Raw genomic sequence first — 18870 nt, forward strand, 5'->3', positions numbered from 1 at the left:
GCGGGGGCCAGCGAGGGCCAGCGGGGACCAACAAGGGCCGGCGGGGACCGGCGGGGGCCGGTGGGGGCCGGCGGGGGCCGGCGGGGACCAACAAGGGCCAGCGGGGACCAGCGGGGGCCGGCGGGGGCCGGCGGGGGGCGGCGGCCTGGCGGACCTGGCGCCTGGCGCCGGACAGCGACGCCTGCTGGACGGCTGCGCTCGTGGCGCCGCGCGGCGCTCTAGACCCATTCGGACTTCTGGGCTCGCAGGTGCGGAGCGCTGCCCTCGGAGGCCGGCCGGCCGGGGGGCTGCAGTCGCGGGGCGCAGTCGTGCCCAGCCAGGTGGGCTCGAGAGCCCGGGGGCCCGCCTCCGGGCTGCGTGTCGGCCGTCGCCGTCAGGTCACCGGACGAAGACGCGGCCCGGCTGCGGCCGTCCTCCGGAAGCCCCGCGCGCCCTGCCTCGCCGGGGAGGGCGCACACGCCTGCCGCCGCCGCCGCCCGCCCGCTCGGGGCCGGGCCGGGGGAGCTGCCCCGCCCCGCAGCCCGCGCTCCCGCTCCTCCGCAGGCCGCAGGCCAGGTCGGCGACGCCCAGGAGGAAGGAGAGCGCGCTCACCGCCCAGAAGAACAGCATCAGCACGCCCTTCTCCGTGGGCCGCGACACGTAGCAGTCCACCGCGCTGGAGCAGGGCGGCCGCGCGCACGAGAAGCGCTCGGGGACCCAGAACCCGAAGAGGAGGTAGTGCAGGGCCCCGGACGCAGCCTCCAGCAGCGTCCGCAGAGAGACGTGCGCCCGGTAGGCGGCGGAGAAGTCGGGCACGGAGCGGAGGCGCCCGGCCCCGCGCGGGGCTGGCCAGCGCCCGTCTCCGCCGGGCAGGTCCGAGGGCCGGCGGGCCCCGGCGCCTGCGTCCGAGGCGGCGAGCTGGGCCCCCCGGTGCAGGACGTAGGCACTGAAGATGGCGCACGGGAGGAGCACCGACACGCTCTGCGCCAGCCAGAAGCGCAGGGGCGACACCGGCGAGAAGGCGTCATAGCAAACGTTGGCGCAGCCCGGCTGTAGAGTATTGCAGACAAACCGCTCCTGCTCGTCCCGGTAGATGGGGTACCCTGCCAGGACCACCGCCAGCATCCTCACCAGCAGGGTGAAGATGAGCCAGATCTTGCCTGGAAAAGAGCAAGCACCCTTGTGTCAATGGGCGGTTGAGTCGTTCCTGTAGCTGAGACTGGAGAGCTGAGTCGGTGCTGCTGTGCGTGGTTACAGCAATAGCGCTGGACCCTTTATCTCGCTTAATGTACGCGTGGTCGCTGGAGATCAAACCCAGGCAAAGCGTGTGGCTTATGGGGTAGTGTGTCAGCACCAGCAAGTGAAAGGCCTTGAGTTCAACCCCCCCACCAGCAACTGGCTCACCGTCTGAATTCCTAGCCACTCAGGAGGTTGAGATTTGGAGGACCAAGGTTCAATGCCAGCCTGGACAAAAAGGTTCAAAAGATTCCATCTCCAATTAATCAGCAAAAATAAATAAGACTGAGGGTATGGATCAAGTGGCAGGGCACTGAGAGTGTAAGGACATGAGTTCAAGTCCCAGAACTGGCATGTGTGCACACCACATACACACACACACACACACACACACACGAGGATGGGGGTATGGTTCAGTGATAGAGTACTGGCCTAGCACGCCCTAGGCCCCATGTTCCATCCTCAACACCACAAAAATTAAACTAAGTATAACCAAACTAAAATTGGAATTTGGTTGAAACTACCAAAGAGAAATTACTAAACAAATGAAGCTTCAAGGATACATAAAAGCTAGAAGGAGAAAAAAAAATAAGCCAAACATTACTTTCTCATTAACCTTTTCAATATTATTTTTTTCCTGGTAAAGTAGCCCCCAAAGAGGCTTACACAAAGCAGCTTCCACCTGCGCCAGCACCCCATGTCAGCAAGAAGAGACCCAGTGAGAGAAAGGTGCTCATGCCCGGGCTTCTTTCCATGGTACTGTACAGCAAGGAGCTGTCAGAAGACAGCCCAACTTTGTAGGGCCTTTTCCTCCTTGATACGCTGGCCTTCTTTCCTTTCTTTCTTTCTTTCTTTCCTTTCTTTCTTTCTTTCCTTTCTTTCTTTCTTTCCTTTCTTCTTTCTTTCCTTTCTTTCTTTCTTTCTTCCCTTCTTTCTTTTTTCTCTTGTTGTTGGTGGTAGTAGTATTGGGGCTTGAACTCAGCGCCTGGGCACTGTCCTGTAGCTTTATTGCTGGTGTACTATTACTTGAGTCGCAACTCCACTTCTGTCTTTTAGCTGGTTAATTGGCAATAAGAGTCTCCTGGACTTTCCTGACAGGGCTGGCTTTGAACTGTAATCCTCAAGATCTCAGCCTCCTGAGTTTCTAGGATAACAGGCGTGAGCCACCAGTGTTCAGCTACACTGGCCTTTCTTTAAGGGATGGACCAAGCAAACTAAATTTTAGGATACACCCAGCTCTTTAAGAAAGACCCAGGTCAGACACAACAAAAACAACATCAGAGTGAGAGTTTTAGGGTTCCCTGGGACTCACCCACAATGGTCACGTTACAGTTTAACGTGATGATCAGGAAGCCCATCAGGTCCAAGTTCTCCATGCTTCCAGAATGGCAGCCTTGCAGCTGCCTGGAATCTCCAAGGAGGCTGAAGATCCTCAAAGAAATGAATGTGTTTCCAGGTGAGAGTTGAAGCTCTGACAGTTAAGATCTGCACCCAGGACTAAGCAAGAAGTGAGGGTTGCTGTCTCCAAGTCAAGATGGTCCTTTGCCTCTGAAGCAAAGCATTCCTGACAAGTGCAGGGGGCAGAGCGGGAGTGGTCTCTCCTGTGGCTATTCTTACCCGGCTGGGATATTCCAGGCTGCCGCTGTGCTCATTTGTCTCCACCAAGACAGCCAGGCGCTTTGGGAAATAATAAAAGCAACTACCTTTAGCTCAAGAAAGAAAACTGTGAACTGGCCAAGTAAGTTTCTCTATTGAAAAGCTGGTATCTCTTTGGAAACGTTTCCACAAGCACTTCTTGCTTGCAGGAAGCCCTGGAGAGCCCACTCTGTGTACGGCTAGACACACCCAACATCATACTACCAGCTGAAGGCCTGGACCACTGAGGGAAGCATAGGGCAGCCCCTCCCTGTCACACAGCCTCGGACTGGGCCCCTGGAGACAAAAGGCTGCTGCTGAGCCCCGGGCAGCCCCTGTTCACTGAATGGGAAAGTCACTGAATGCCTCCCTATCTGCGTCTTGCTATAAGCAGAATCACCATTTGTGGCAGGTGTTGGGGAAGTAATGACATGCAGAAAACCTAGCATATTAAGTACTAGAAAGGGGAATTTCAATCCCAAAGCAACCTGGGAAATTATCATAGACTGCATATTCCCTGTCTGTCTCCCAGCCCTATTCAGCAGGGAGTGATCTCCTAAATCTGATTAATGATTGTCATCAAATTTACAACAAAATATTACATTTGGACCTGCTGACATCAATCACAGTTTATCAAAATCCCATCATGGTGAACTCCTTATATATGGGCTGCAAGGCTGGGCATCTAGATCTTGTTTAAACTGAGTTGTAAATGTGAACTTTCACTTTCCCTTGAGAGCTTGTCTTGTTTTGTTTTGTTTTTGTTTTATTTTGTTTTGTGCTGGTAGTGAGGCTTGACTCCCTGGCCTGGGTTTTGTCCCTTCGCTTTTTTGCTCAAGGCTGGCAATCTACCACTTGAGCCACAGCTCTGCTTCTAGCTGTTTTTTGCCAAATACACAGGAAAGACCTAGAGCATACAGAACAGTACCCAGGCAATCGTATCATCTGTGACTTGGTTTTCATCTTGATTTCTTGCAAGGATATGGTACGAGGGTAGGGCTGGGGGGCTGGAGTTCTGACCTCCAGAGCAGGTGAACAGGAGTTCACCTCCAAAATCCTATTACACGGTGACCTCCAAAAGCCTATCACACTCAAAGTGAAAAAGGTAGCTAGGAAAGTAGAGTTTAGTTTCTGAAAGGAAGGGAAATGCTGGCATTTGTCTGGTTTTTCAGTATTTAACAGCTAGCCCCATTATCTAATTTGAGAAATGAATGTTTTACTTGTATTCAGGATTTAAATGACTTCTTCTAGACTGTGCATAGAAAGCAAATGTTCACAGCTGCACCAGCAAAACAGATTAACGTATACATTTTCATCTCATCTGCATATGTAAACCTACTAGCAAAAGAGACTCCCTTTCTGACAGCCTAATGTGCCACAGGCCCAGGTAAGGGGTAAGCTAGGGTAGCTGCTGTGTTGCCAGCCTCACCCACACTAGACTTACCAAAAAGCCATCAACTTAGGTAAGAAGAGAGTTGTCACTGAACAAGGAAAGCCTTGTTCCTAAGGTCTCAAAGCATTCGTATTTGTGTGTGTGTGTGTGTGTACATGCCAGTGCTGGGGCTTGAACTCAAAGCCTGAGCACTTGAACCCAGAGTGTGAGTCCTTGGCGTTTTTGGGTTTTTTTTGGCCGGTCATGGGGCTTGAACTCTGGCCTTGGGTGCTGTCCCTGCACTCTTCAGCTCAAGGCAAGCACTCTACCACTTGAGCCACAGCACCACTTCCGGTTTTCTAGTGGTTTATTGGAGATAAGAGTCTCATGGCTTTCCTGCCCAGGCTGGCTTTGACCCGAGATCCTCAGATCTCAGCCTCCTGAGTAGCTAGAATTACAGGCCTGAGCCACCAGCGCCCAGCCTACACTTGGCTTTTTTAAATCACAGCTAGCCCTCTACCTCTTGAACCACAGCTCCACTTCTGATTTTTTAATTAGTTGACTGATTATTAATAATTATTTTTGTGGGTGCTGGTCCTGCCTCTTGAACTCACAGCCTGGGCTCTGCCCCTGACATTGTTTTTTCCTTCAGGCTAGCACTCTACCACTTGAGCCACAGAGCCATTTCCAGCCTTTTCTGAGCACTTAACTGGAGATAAGAGTGTCATAGACTTTCCTGGCTGGGGTGGCTTCAAAGTGCAATCCTCAGACCTTGTCCTCCAGAGTAGCAAGGATTACAGGTGTGAGCCACTAGCATGTGACTCCAAAGCTGTCATATTTTAGCTGTATGTTCAACTCCTGTTCACCTGAATTCTACAACTTCCCAGTATCTCTTGCCTACACAGCAAAATTTGTTTTCATGGCAGCTGGGCTGATTCTAAGCAGAGAGGTATAAATTCTGTCCCAGTGCAGGTGAGAAAAACATTTAAGCATTGTTCCTGCCCCAGCTAAGCTTAGGTAAGAAGCATTTCTCAATGAAACAAAACCACACACTCTCTTCAAACTACAGAAGGGCACACTTGCCAAAAACCCTGCTACATTTTTTTCACCACTACTGGGTCTTGAACTCAGGGCCTGGGTGCTGTCTTTAAGCTTCTTTGTTCAAGGATGGTGCATTACCATTTGAGCCATGGCTCTTCTTCTAGTTTTTGGGCGATTAATTGGAGATAAGAGTCTTTTTATTTTCAGTCGGGGGGCTTGAACTCAGGGCCTGGGCTTTGTCCCAGAGCCTCTTTGTGCTCAAGGCTAGCACTCTATCGTCTTGAACCACAGCTACACTTCCAGTTTTTGAGTGGTCAGTTGGAGATAAGAGTCTCAGGGGAACTTTTCTACCTGGGCTGGCCTCAAACCACGATCCTCAGATCTCAGCCTCTTGAGTAGCTAGAATTACAGGCATGAGCTGAGCCACCTGTATTCGGCAGCAATAAGAGTCTCATGGACTTTCCTACCTTGGCTGGCTTAGAACCATAGTCCTCAGACTTCAGACTTCTGAGTAGCTAGGATTACAGGCATGAGCCACTGGCACCCAGAACAGCTACAATTTTTAAGGATGGTTACTGAACTGTAAGCCTGCTGGGTGGAGGGTACAGGTCAGTCACTTCTGAAACTGGTCATCCGTCCACCAAACCACACCACTCCTGAGGCCCTCGGGCACCTCACAGGCCTCCAAGCTCCATTTCCACACGTCTGAACTATGTGACTCTGCAAATGGAAGTCACCTTAAAATCTATTCCGTCCACCTTCCAGCTGTGCAGCTGAAATAAAACATGGACAACTCCCTCAAGCCTCTGTAGAGAGCTTAAATGGTATTTGATGTTTCCATTCTGGCCAGAAAAATGTTGATACAAAACAATAAAAGCACAGAATTATTTTTGGTTGACCAGGATGTAAAAGAAATTTGATTATCTACACTGGGTGTAGGCTGAGAGACAGAGATTGGGAGGATCAAAATTTGCACAGGCAAAAATCTAGTGACACTCTATCACAATCAGTTTTTAAAGAAAAGATGAGGAATATGGGGGCATATTCTGTTGTTCCAGCCATGTTGGAAACATAAATAGGAGACTTTCAGTCCAAGCCAACCCCAGCATAAACAGGAGAGGAGGCCCTATTTAAAATAATAATAACTAAAGCAAAAAGGACTAGGGGATGTGGCTCAAGTGGAGTCTAAGATCTAGTATTGGCAGAGAGGAAAGAAGAGAAAAGAAGAGAAGGGAAGGGAAGGGAAAGGAAGAGAAGAGAAGAGAAGAGAAGAGAAGAGAAGAGAAGAGAAGGAAGGGAGGGAGGGAGGGAGAGAGGGAGAGAGGGAGGGAGGGAGGGATGGGAGGGAAGGGCTGTAATAGTAACTTCATGCAAGTGAATGAGTCTTGTTGAGAGAGACAAACTAAGCCAAACATGGTGACACACACACACCCTCCCATTAAGATCAGTCTGGGCAATATAATGAGTCTACATCTCTGAACAAGTGAAAGAGCTAGGTTTAGTGAGTGATTGCATAGCACATGTGGGGACTGGGTTTGTCCCCAGTATGGAGGAGGAGGAAGAAGAGGAGGAAGAGGAGGAGGAGGAGGAGGGCCAGTTCATGTTTCCTATCTACAGTCTGTTACTCCTCTGCCATGAAATAGGAGAAGAGGAATGAAGGATAAAGGAACTGGATCTATTTTAAAACTCACAACTGTTGAACACTAACTCTCCAAACATCCACAGCCACTTTTATTTGGAACAAGTGACTAGTCTGCTTGTCACCAACTAAGGACATAGCAGAGGACCCAGACAGCAGTGTCTTGAAAAGCAGACAACAGCTAATCCATCTCTGAGATAATGGCCCACCCCATTTGCCAGCAATATGGGGGGTGGGCTCTCCTTAGCAAGTCTTTTAATTAATTTTTCTCTTAAGGAACAGCAGTGGAGGGAGAGCAGGAAATACCGCATTATGCGTTGAGTAGAGCCTGGACATCCACAAACACAGCAATGTCGTCACTGCCTTCTATTTCCTTGTGAAAACAAAGAAGAAAAGTTAAATATGAGAAAAATGGACAAGACTTTAAAATTGAATGGTGAGTGATAGAGTTGGATCAAGTAACATCAGCTCTCAGAGGATCTATCATTTATTATTATTATTATATTACTACTACTACTACTATTGTGATGCTGGGTATAGAATCAAGAACTGCCAGCATGCTAAGCAAATGTTATACCACTGCCAGCCCTGAAGGATCACATTTATGTCTAACATGGTGGGTAATCTGCAGAGGAGTGGGAACAGGACAAGGACAGAAACCTCCTGTGTCCCTGTCAGGAGCCAGGCCTGGCACGTCCTCATTTGATGGCTCAAGGGCACACAGCTTGTGAGCAGAGGAGCTGGGACCTGGACTCAGCTCTTCCCTTTGCATCCCACATAAAGACTTTGCCTCAACTTATGCTACAATTTGTATCATAAGTGTCCCCCAAGGATCCATGTGTTAAAGACTTGGTCTCTCAAGTGGTATATTAAGAGGTGGTAGAACCTTTAAGAGGTGGGGCCTAATGAGAGGAAGTTAGGTCACTGGGAGTGTTGTGCTCCTAAAAGGGATAGTGGGACCCTGGCCTCTTCCTCTTCCTTTGCATCTCATCATGAGCTGAGCAGTTTTTCTTGACCACATGCCCCAGCCATGTTTGCTGTCTCTCCCCAAGACCAAAGCAATAGGGCCAATCACCCATGGACTGAAGGCTCCAAAATCACGAGCCAAAAGAACAATTTTCTCTTCCTAAGTTGATTTAGTTAGATGTATGTCACAGTAGTAGGAAGCTAGTGAATATAGCTTTAAAAAGAACTGATTCCAGAGTGGGAGCTATCAGAGAAAACTAAAGGAGAGGCTGGGGGCATGGCTCACATGGTAGAGCACTTGGCTAGCAAGTGGGAGGTCCCAAGTTCAAACCCCAGTACCGATGGCTCGTGTCTATAATCCTAACTGCTCAGCAGTCTGAGATCTGAGGATGGAGATGCAAACCCAGCCTTGGAAGATAAATCCAAGAAACTTTTATCTCTAATTAACTAGCAAAAAATTTGCAGCAAGGGTGTGGCTCAAGTGGTAGAGCATCAGCCTTGAGTGAAAAAGCCAAGCAAGAGCACAAGGCTCTGAGGCCCCAGTATACACACACACACACACACACACACACACAGTACCACAAAAGAAACTTTTGTTTGTTTTGTTTATTCCCTAACAAAGGTAGTGGAGAGCTCAGTGTTTTTGACAAGAATGAAGACCTTATTTAACAACAATACATTGAGTTCCTTCTCTATGTCAGACAATATGCCGAGAGTAAAGACACAGAGACACACAGCACATTTCCAACAACAAAAGCCTAAAGAACTTTCCAAATCCCAAAATAACTACAACATAGTCATGTAACAAAAACAAATAGTTCCAGACCCCGGTGACTCAAACCTGTCATCCTAGCTATTCAGGAGGCTGACATCTGAGGAATAAGGCTCAAAGCCAACCTTAGGCAGGAAAGTCCTTGAGACTCTTATCTCCAATTAACCACAAAAGAGCCAGTAGTGGTGCTGTGGCTCAAGGAAGAGAGTGCTAGTCTTGAACAACAAAGCTCAGGGACAGCTCTCAGGCCCTAAGTATAAGCCCCAGAACAGGTACCAAAAATAAAAATAATAAAATAAATAGGCCTCTTATAAAGGCATAAAGTGAGCATAAAAGGAGAGAGGTAATATTTATATTCTACACACACCTGTGAAGAAGGCAGGTTGCAGGTGCAGAAGGTTGTAGACTTCACCTGTGGCCTGAAGTCTTCAAAATTTTGAGCCAAAGACGAAGAGAATACAGCTCCACAACTTTTCAGAACTGCCTAAAACCACAGGATTGGAGGAGGCAAAACGGGGCGGGGCTCCGTCAATCATTTCACGTCAGCATCACGCTTTCTTCTGCATGGTGCAAAGATGGAAGTGGCGCAGGACACCAACAAGACAGAGATGCATCTTTGGAGTCGTCACTTCTCTTCCCTGAAACCAGCAAAGGTCTGTAAAAGTCATGCGGTTAATTGTATTTATCACTCTTGGGGGAAAAATGGTATTAAAAGACATTTCAGCACCATCCCCTTTTGTTAGCAGACGTGAAGACTCTTTTAGGAGTAATCCATTCTAATCCCAGCACTAACTCCAAGCAATTTCCTTGAGAAATGTGACAGTTTTAAAAGATTAAGCCAAGTACGTATTTTAGGATGATTTTCCCCAAGGAATGACCACTTTCTTATCCTTAGTAGGGCATAACTGGCTTAATCAATTGTAATTCAGGGTGTGAATCACCCTGAGCTCTAACTAATTTCCTTTTCAAATGTATTCTCCTAGTGTGTGTGCATCACTAGCTCCTTGCCTGCTTGGAAAATGGGTAGAAAGCAGAATGGGGGAACTGCCACACAATGCTGCTGTGGACCTGAGGGACAGGCCTGGCTTTATTTGATATTGATAGCAATCTTCTACTACATTATTTTGTGGCCATTCTGGGACTTGAACTCAGGGCCTGGGCATTGTCACTTAGCTTTTTCACTCAGGGCTGGCACTCTACACGTAAGCCACAGCTCCACTTCTGGCTTTTTACCCGCTAATTGGCACTAAAAAGAGTGTCCCAGGTTTGTCTGCCCAAGCTGGCTTTGATCTTCAGATCTCAAGCCTCCTGAGTAGCTACAGGTGTGAGCGGTGGTACTCAGCTGCTCCACTACATTTCCAACACCGGGTTCCAGTGGAATCAGAGAGGGAATCACGGGGTCACTTGGGCATAGCAGGGATGACTAAGAAGTTACCAGGGTGCCTACAAGGCCAAGCACTGGTATCTCAAGATGGACCCTGTCAGCAGGGGCTCAATGGTCTACATGATCCAAAAACTGAAAGGCAGAGTTATGGAAAATCAACCTACAACATGACCCAAATCTTAATCTGTGTCTATGTTCTGCATTTTAACATTATCGTGGGCTTCTTTTTTATGTTTCTTTTTATTAGCATTTATTAATTATGCAAAAGAAAGGGTTTCATTGTGACATTTTCACAAATGCATGCATATCATGTACTTAGCTCATATTCACCCCAGTTACACTCTCTAGTTTCCGCTCCCCCACCCCCAATTACCCTTAACCCCTATCCTCTTCCCCTTTCAGTTTGTTAAGTTCAAAGCCAAATCTGTTACCTTACTAACACTCACGTTAACACTATTATTTACCCAGTACCTTTATGTTGATAAAAAATACCTTCGCAAATATATGTGCAGCATTTCCCTTTTCAACGTAAAATAGTATGAATGTTATTTCCTAACTGATTGTTTTCATGTGTTCTAAAATTTGGTTATTATATATACATATTAAGACTTTTGTGTCTTCTTGCTGAATTTACCTTTTCATCTTTATGAAGTGACTCTCTTAGGATCTCTAGAAATGGTCTTCATGCTGACGTGTATCTTTCTTTTAGCTTTCTCTGTGTGCTTGTAGTGGGGCTTGAACTCAGGGCCTCACCTTCTTGCTTATCTTTTCCTGCTCAAGGCTGGTGCTCCACCACTTGAGGCACATCTCCATTGAAATGCACCTTGCTGGTGTTAATGTAACCATTCTCTCTCTCTCTCTGTCTCTCTCTCTCTCTATATATATATATATAATTTTAGTTATTTTTATTTTTTGTCTGTTGTGCGGTTTGAACTCTGGGCCTGGGCACTGTCCCTGAGCTCTTCAGCTCAAAGCAAGCACTCTATCACTTGGGCCACAGTGCCACAGTGGTTTTCTGGTGATTTATTGGAGATGAGAATCTCACAGACTTTCCTTTCCTGTGCTGGCCTTGAACCGTGATCCTCAGATCTCAGCCTCCTGAGTAGCTAGGATTACAGGCGTAAGTCACCGACGCCCAGTTTTGTATTTGTTTTCTTTGAAATGCTTAGGCATATTTAGAATGACTGGCCTCAAAATTTGTATGTGAATTCCATTATCTAGCTCTACTAGATCTCTAAATCTAAATACCTGCCCCACCAATCTGCAATCTACCTTGCCATATGCAGATGCATGCCCATCTGTCTGCAAGTATTGTAACTAGGACAAATGATAAAGTAATTATAAAATTAACCCTGGTATAATCAGATAAGAAGTACACTGTACTCTTACAAGAGACAGAAAAATGAAATGCAAGAGAATAGAAGAAAAGGAAAGAAAAAGCAGAGAAGGGTAGAAGAAATCACAGACATAAAAAGAGTATGCGGGCTGGGAACCCAGTAGCTTACATCTATAATCAGGAGGCTGCGATCCCAGGATCACAGTTGAAAGCCAGCTCAGGCAAGAAAGCCCATGATACTCTTATCCCCAATTAGTTATCAAACAAGCCAGAAGTGGAGCTTTGCCTAAACGTGGTAGAGTGCTAGCCCAGACAATAAAAGCACAAGGACAATGCCTAGGCCCTGAATTCAAGCCCCAGGACCAGGTGAGAGAGAGACAGAGATAGAGACACAGAGAGACAGAGAGACCAACTGGGCACACCTATAACCCTAGCATTCAGGATATTCAGGCAGGACAATCATGAATTCAAGGCCAGCCTGGGCTACATGGCAAGTCCAATTTCAGCAACAACAACAAAGTTTCTGTTTTAACTCATAATATTTTCCTAGTTGCAAGAAAACATGTTTTTAACATGTTTTAAACATGTTTAAAATAAGAATTCTTGCAAGACAGCATTGATGGTAGTGCAGCATTGTTTTTCTGCTAGCTAGGTTTATTTTACTTCATTTAAAAATCTTGCACAGTATACCACTTATTGTATTAACTTGTATTTTTCAATAAATAAGTAATTATAGTTATAAGATTGGGACTTTCAAGCATGCTGCCAACCCTAGGCATACTAGCCAGGGCAAGTCCAGGCTTCCAGAAAAAGGTCTTACCTACCTGCTTTGTGGAGAGTGGACTGGAAAGGAAGAAGACTTTACAACGGGAAACAGTTGCAGAATCCCTGAGTAACTTTCAAGAATCAGGTGCATGTGGAAGAAGCTTTGGAGGCTTGAGTCTGAGTGATGAAAGTTGTACAGTTTCAGCTGGAGTCTTTGAAAATGATGTGAGGGAATGGACTGCAGAGAGATGTGGGCATGGGGTCTTTACGAGAAAGCTACTTTCACAATGAGTTCTTCCAGCCCAGAGCATAAGCGGTCTGTTCCTCTTCCAGGATGGTCTTTCTGAGTGGGAAGAACGCAAAGTTGCTCTCTCACAGCTGAGGAATCTGGAAACGAAAGGTGATTTCCTCCATGGACTGCAGATGCTGAAATCACCACAAAGCAAACACATTGTCACACTGCTTTGCTATTGTGAGGATGACAACAGTATCCTTTCTGAATATCACCCCCTGGGTTCCTTGAGAAACCTGGAAGAAACACTAAAACGTTCAAAGTACCAAAATGTGAACACATGCAGCACAGGCTGCAGTTGGCCATAGGTTTTGTCATATCATTGAACTACCTACCCCTCAGCCTTCTGGACACACTGGTCATGTGTGACTCTAATGACTTGCCCAAGACATGGTCCCACTATCGGCTCACAAGTAACCTGAGCATTGTGGCACATGTAGATGTCTCACCCCTGTGGAACCACAGGCCCAGGATGTTTGTGAGATGTGCCCACAGGGAGTTTCATGGGGATTTTGTGTCTCCAGAGCAGCTGTGACCCTAGGGAGAGGACACACCTTTTCATGATGATCTTATGACTTCCTAGGATGGGAAGATCCACATCTGGAAGGTTCCAGATGTCTCTAGCTTCCTTGGGTTGTGTAGAAGGGCGTGACATGGTTCGATTCCACTTGTTTGATATTCATAAGGCTTGTAAGAGCCAGACGCCTTAGAAAGACCCACTCACTGCTCAGCATATTCTGGATACTTATCAGAAGTTTATTAACTCACTCAAAGATACTGCAAGTCTCAGACAAGGGAAATGCTATAAAGCCCAGGCTAGTTGTTGATGGGTGGGATGTAAAGTTCTACTCTCATGGTGGAAGTTGTTGCTTGAGCTTGGGGTTTTCATTTTGTTTTGCTTTTTAGCCATGTTGTTCTTTCTCTACATCTATTTGCACGTTCGAGTATGTTCACATCTCCTGGCAGCCCAAGTGGAAGCGAGAGCAAAGCAGATCTGATTTAAACCTGGCTGCTCATTTCTGTGCACATTTGCTTTTTGTTGCAGAAGTAGAGATACAACGAAGCTACCAGTATTTAAATTAACAAAAAACATATGGTCATAAATGTTAGCATTCCCTCCACCTCAGGCCCTCAGCCCCTCCCACTACACTTCTCAGAGCAGCTTGTATCTGCCCCAGATGAATCACCAGAAGGCCCTCCACCCAAACCTGAATTCCACCCTGTCTCTCCCCGGGATCCCAGACAGGTGGACACTCCCACTCCCTGCCCAGACAGAGCTGCACACCCAGAGTATGTCCCCCTCTAGCCCCAGTGTTACCACGATGAACCTGGATAGGGACAGGCTCCATACAGCCCCCACTCCCATGGGGTAGATGACCCCACTGATAAACCTCCTTATAAACCTCCTTCTCCTGTACATGATGGTGTCCGTGTGGTCTTCTGGGATGGTTGCTTACAATAAAGAAGGCTTACCTACCCTAATAAAGTTTCTAAGCTCTTATGAAAAAAAAAAAAAGATTGAGGCTTGCAACCTTCACTGGTTAGTAGACATTGATGATTCAGCATCAAGTCTGTTGCTACCTGGTGACTCCATTAGGTCATCGTTAGCCACTGAGGGAACCTCCTCTTTCTGTCTTTGTAAGGATGTGCCTTTATTGTCCATTCCTAAACAATGGGTGCCTAGTTTTCCCCTCAGCTTACAAACCAAACGATGATAGACTTTTATGATAATGAAAATACAATAAATTAAGAACAAAAAAAGGAAAAAGAAAAAGGAAGGAAAGAACAAAGACTATGGATTTTGCCAATAAGGTGAAAGTGTATATTTAAAGCTGGAGATTTCCTTGAGTTGAGCCTTTACTAAGTATTGTAGATGCCCTGAGAACAGAATCAGCATATTGCTGCTCCTTTCAACTTCTACAGCAAAATGAGGCAACTCAAGAGTCTTTATTTCTGACATAAGTTGTTAGTGTTATTTGGCCATTTTGGTTCAGAAGAAAAAACCCTAATGGTCAATGTAAAAAGTATAATCAGCTGGGTGCTGCTGGCAGCTCATGCTTGCAACCCTAGCTACTCAGGAGGATGAGATCTGAGGATTGTGGTTCAAAGCCAGCCCAGGCAGGCAAGTCCATGAGACTCTTATCTCCAACAACTACTCAGAAAGCTGGAAGTGGCTCTGCGGCCCAAGTAGTATAGTGATAGCCTTGAGCAAAAGGAGCCCAGGAACAGTGCCCAAGCCCTGAGTTCAAGACCCAGGAGAGGCACAGACACACAGACACAGACACACACACACACACACAAACACACAGACACACACACACACACACACACACTCAGAGAGAGAACAACAACAAAAAGCTTCAGCAATGGTATGAAAAACAAGATGGGAACTTTAAGGTCTCCTTTTCTGTTTCCTTACTGGCTTACATGAGTTATACTGGGGAACTTTATTATTACATGTCCTTACATGTAAATGCTGTCTTCTAATCAGTTTTACCCCCTCCATCACACTCCTTGCACCCTTTCCTCTCAGAAGCATTGTCCCCAATAGATTTCTTGGTCCTGTTTTCATTGATGCAAATAGTCTATTTAGACAAAATTCCATCATCTTGAATCTCCCAGGAGACACACCTCTCTCCTGCTAGTCTTCACTCTCCACAGTCTGTCTCTTTTTCCTCCCATGCCACTGTTGATCTCACCTTTGTTGTGTTTCTCTGGGCTCCTCTCATGTATACTTGTAATGTGCTACACAGTTACTCATCCTTTATCTTTTTCCATTCTCCACTCTCCTTCTCCTGAGTAGTCTCACCTTGACTCCTGTTCTGACAACTGGAGATAGATAGATAGATAGATAGATAGATAGATAGATAGATAGATAGATAGATAGATAGATAGATAGACAGACAGAAAGACAGACAGACAGACAGACAGACAGACTACATACATGCCTGTGGAACAAGATGTGAACAGTAAGGGATTTCTACCATTTCTCAGGGTTGGCCCAAATCTAAAACAAGTTGCTTTCTGTTATCTCTCTTTTCTGTTAAATTGGAGTCCTTTGGCAGACCAGGAACTGAAGAAGTCACAAGATATTTCAAAGTGCAGCTCTGTCATTATGGCCATTGGGAGCAGCTGGGAGCAAGTGGCCAATGATGCACACGCTAAGGATAGGGGTAGGTAGCTGTGTCCTCTCTTTGGAGTTTAGTTGAAACCCCCGAGGAGGATCTCAAGCAAGAATGTCTCTCATCTGCTGACAAGAGGTCATTTTTCTTCTGTGTGCGAGGTTTTTCTTGCTCACTCCATCATCCTCCCTATGGTAAAATGAGACAGCTCAGGAGGAAGCTGGCATTGATTCTCATGAGAGAGTAGAGCCTGTTAGTCAAGGTAGGAGCCAGTCAGGGGCCCGCTGGGCTCACTGCACTTGCAGCGTGCACTCTAACAAGGAATGACACACATAGACAAGCACATTCTTTTTTTATTTTATTTTATTTGTGAAGATACTGTACAGAGGGGTTACAATTACATGGGCAGGATAATGCATACATTTCTTACCAAGCATTGCAGCCTCCTCCTTTTGTTTACCCTTCACATCCCTTCCCAGCCTCCCCCACCCAATCCCAATCTTTCTCCTTCCCCCCCCTCCCCCCCCCCCCCCCGCACCAACGTTGTAAAGCTAGCACATTCTTAAATGAGAACCATGGTTTTTTAAATTAAAAAGAAGAAATAACCTTGCTCATGTAACGGTAGGCCCTCTGTACAATAAAAATATCTTTACAATAAAAATATATAAAAAAGAAGAAATAATTGGCTCAACTCCTTTAGACAGCAAAGAAAGAAAAATGGTATAGGCTGAACTGTGTTTTTCCCAAATCCCTCTGCTGAAGTCTTAGTACCCAGGAAGGCCCAAGATGAAGATGGACATCTAGAGGCCAATGAGAGATCTCAGAAGAAATGAGCCTTGTTGACCCCGGGGCCTTGAACTTGCAGCCTCCAGAATGTGAGAGAATGCACCCTTGTGTGGACCTCACTCAGGCTGTGGCAATCCTAACAAGCTAAAACTCAAAGTGAAGGACATTGCCCAAGAGCAGACCTGAAAATCTAATTTGGGCTCAGAGCTCTGTCTCTTGCTGGACTACAGTCTTGACAGTTAACCCCAGAGCTGACCACACTCACATGCAGGTGTGTGTACTCACATTTTCAGGTGTAGGAGCAAACTTTCAAGTTTCTTCTACTATCCTCTGAATATATCAAGGCCTAATAGAGGAGGGACATGCATACATTACAAACATTACTTATGGTGGCTGGGGACCAGTAGCTCACACGTGTAGTCCTAGCTACTCAGGAGACTGAGATCTGAGGATCAAGGTTCAATGCCAGCCTGAGCAGAAAAGTTTGTAGAAAAAAAACAGAAGTGGAGGTGTTACTCAAGTGGTTGAGCATCAGCCTTGAGTAAAAAAAAAAAAAAATCTAAGAAAGAGTACCAGGTCCTAAAGTACCAGTACACACACACACACACACACACACACACACACACACACACACACACACACACACACACACAGTACTCCCAATGGCCCTAATATAACAGTGGAAACCCAACAAGAAGCCACGTTTGTGGTACAGAGACACAGTACCCACTCTGACCTCTTGGATGTGCACGGGGGTGGGTTACCTCATATGTTATGCCACCAAATAAACACACCCAGATTAGAGGCAAATGTGGTGTGCTCCTGTAGTATCTAGAGCTTAGATCAGGACTAGTTTGGAAAGACTTTGCAAAGAAAGAATGAAGAACTCCTACTGTCTTGCTTTGAGCCTGCCTGCCTCCATCTTTGTATGTGCCTCTGACATGGAACTCCAGGCTCTCTCAGTCCCTTTGCATTTGGGCAGAGTTGTTCAGGCCACACCACATCCTCCAGGTCTTACCCAGCATCAAGAACAACTCTGCCAGCCTTGGACTGTTTCTGCCTAGGTCCTGGGAAGTCTGGCTAGCTAAGGTATTTTTCACTGCTATAACTTTTCTCCACAAAAGATCTCTTCTGACTGCATAGCACCATTCAGAGTACTTTATATAGATACAATATTTTGTGATTTGCAGTGTTTTCCAATGCCAGTGGCCCACTTGTGGCCCCATGGAAGGCACAGAACAGAACACCCACAATCCCCATTTGCTCAGAACCCAAAGGCCACTGTGTTCTATCTATCTATCCATCTATCTCTCTATCTCTCGATCATCTATCTATCCATCTATCTCTCTATCATCTATCTATCCATCCCTCTATCTCTCTATTATCTATCTATCTATCTATCTATCTATCTATCTATCTATCTATCTATCTATCTATCTATCTATGGGATTTGTTAGTTTGGCTTTTGTGGTCACCAAGGCTGAATCCCACAATGGCAGTCAGTCTGCAGCCTGGCAAACCAGGGAAATGAGTCCTTATTTCGTTGAAGAAGCAGAAGTCCCAGAAGAACCCAATCTGCAGCCCTGGTATGAAGCTAAAGCTCCAAAGTCCCTGGAGAGCCGCCGGTTAAAGTCCATGCTCCACAAGTGAAGAAGCTGGAGTGTGACATCCACAGATAAGCCCAGAAGAAGAGGCACACTTCTAGGGAAAGGTGAGGGGAAGGAGAGAGAGTGCCCTTTCCTCCCTTTTCCTTCCAGGCAGTCCCCAGCCCCCTGGATGATGCACTCATGTTTGAGGCAGGTCTTCCCCATCCAGTTGACTGACTTCAGTTTCCAACTGGCTTCACCAATTCCCTAAGCATCTTTTAATCTCGTCAAGTTGGAACCCCAAAGCAGCCTGTGCACCCATCTCTTGATGCTTTGCTCTTGGTAGAAAATAAAAACCCATCATTCCCCAGATGAGATGTATTGAAATTATGTCCTATGACAACACTATTTTTTTTTAGTCAGTGAGTGACACATGTCCCAAATAGTGCTTGGTACCAGAGATGTTTGAGGCCTGTCCCTGCTCTGGGAGCTACTGTGCGGAGTGAGAGGCAGAAAGGTGATTTGCTGACAAGCTGAATGGGCAGTATCCAGTTTAGGGCTTTTTGAGGAGTATGGCCAATTCCAGAGGACATGTGGCAGTTGCTGATAGAGAACAAGAGGTTTATCTGAGTGTGGCAAGCAGAATGGATAATGACCCAGAACTGGCAGCCACCAGGTAGGACTAGAGGACAGTCCAGGATGACCAAAGCATGCATTAAGAGGTCAGGGGTAGGCTTCCAGGGCCCCAGTCTGTACTGCAGAGTGTGGATTTTACAGGTTCACAATGAAAGGGACCCAGTCAGATCTGCATTATAAGGAGATAGCACTGAGCTGTCATGGAGAGAATGGATGAGAAAGAGGCAAAACTGCAGGTTACCATGGTGATGTTGGGGAGAGGCAATGGGCATCTGAATTGAGCTGATGAGAGACATCATGGAGCAAGGGGTCCTAGACGGGTC

At 46.5% G+C, this 18870-nt stretch overlaps 1 protein-coding gene and 1 pseudogene across 1 annotated transcript; one reads left to right on the top strand and one right to left on the bottom strand.

The window, feature by feature from the left end:
* Positions 1–218: 218 nt before the first annotated feature.
* Positions 219–2591, bottom strand: Gjd4 (gap junction protein, delta 4, 40.1kDa). The gene is made up of 3 exons (XM_013009235.1): positions 2528–2591; positions 457–1139; positions 219–353 (listed from the first exon to the last, which is right to left on the bottom strand). The coding sequence occupies exons 1-3, from the start codon at positions 2589–2591 to the stop codon at positions 219–221; spliced, it is 882 nt and encodes a 293-aa protein (XP_012864689.1).
* A 9528-nt stretch (positions 2592–12119) lies between these two features.
* On the top strand, positions 12120–17975 carry LOC105980387 (annotated as a pseudogene).
* The last annotated feature ends 895 nt before the right edge of the window (positions 17976–18870 follow it).

This window comes from Dipodomys ordii, unplaced genomic scaffold (assembly GCF_000151885.1).
Source record: "Dipodomys ordii isolate 6190 unplaced genomic scaffold, Dord_2.0 Scaffold9, whole genome shotgun sequence".
Classification (NCBI taxonomy): domain Eukaryota; kingdom Metazoa; phylum Chordata; class Mammalia; order Rodentia; family Heteromyidae; genus Dipodomys; species Dipodomys ordii.

Bases quoted from the DNA above. Each gene is read 5' to 3' on its own strand.
- Gjd4 (XM_013009235.1), bottom strand. From the start codon at position 2,591: ATGGAGAACTTGGACCTGATGGGCTTCCTGATCATCACGTTAAACTGT. The intron at 1,140-2,527 runs GTGAGTCCCAGG...GCTCTTTTCCAG, and splicing joins CTGTAACGTGACCATTGTGG to GCAAGATCTGGCTCATCTTC. The intron at 354-456 runs GTGCGCCCTCCC...GCCGACACGCAG, and splicing joins GCGGCGGCGGCGGCAGGCGT to CCCGGAGGCGGGCCCCCGGG.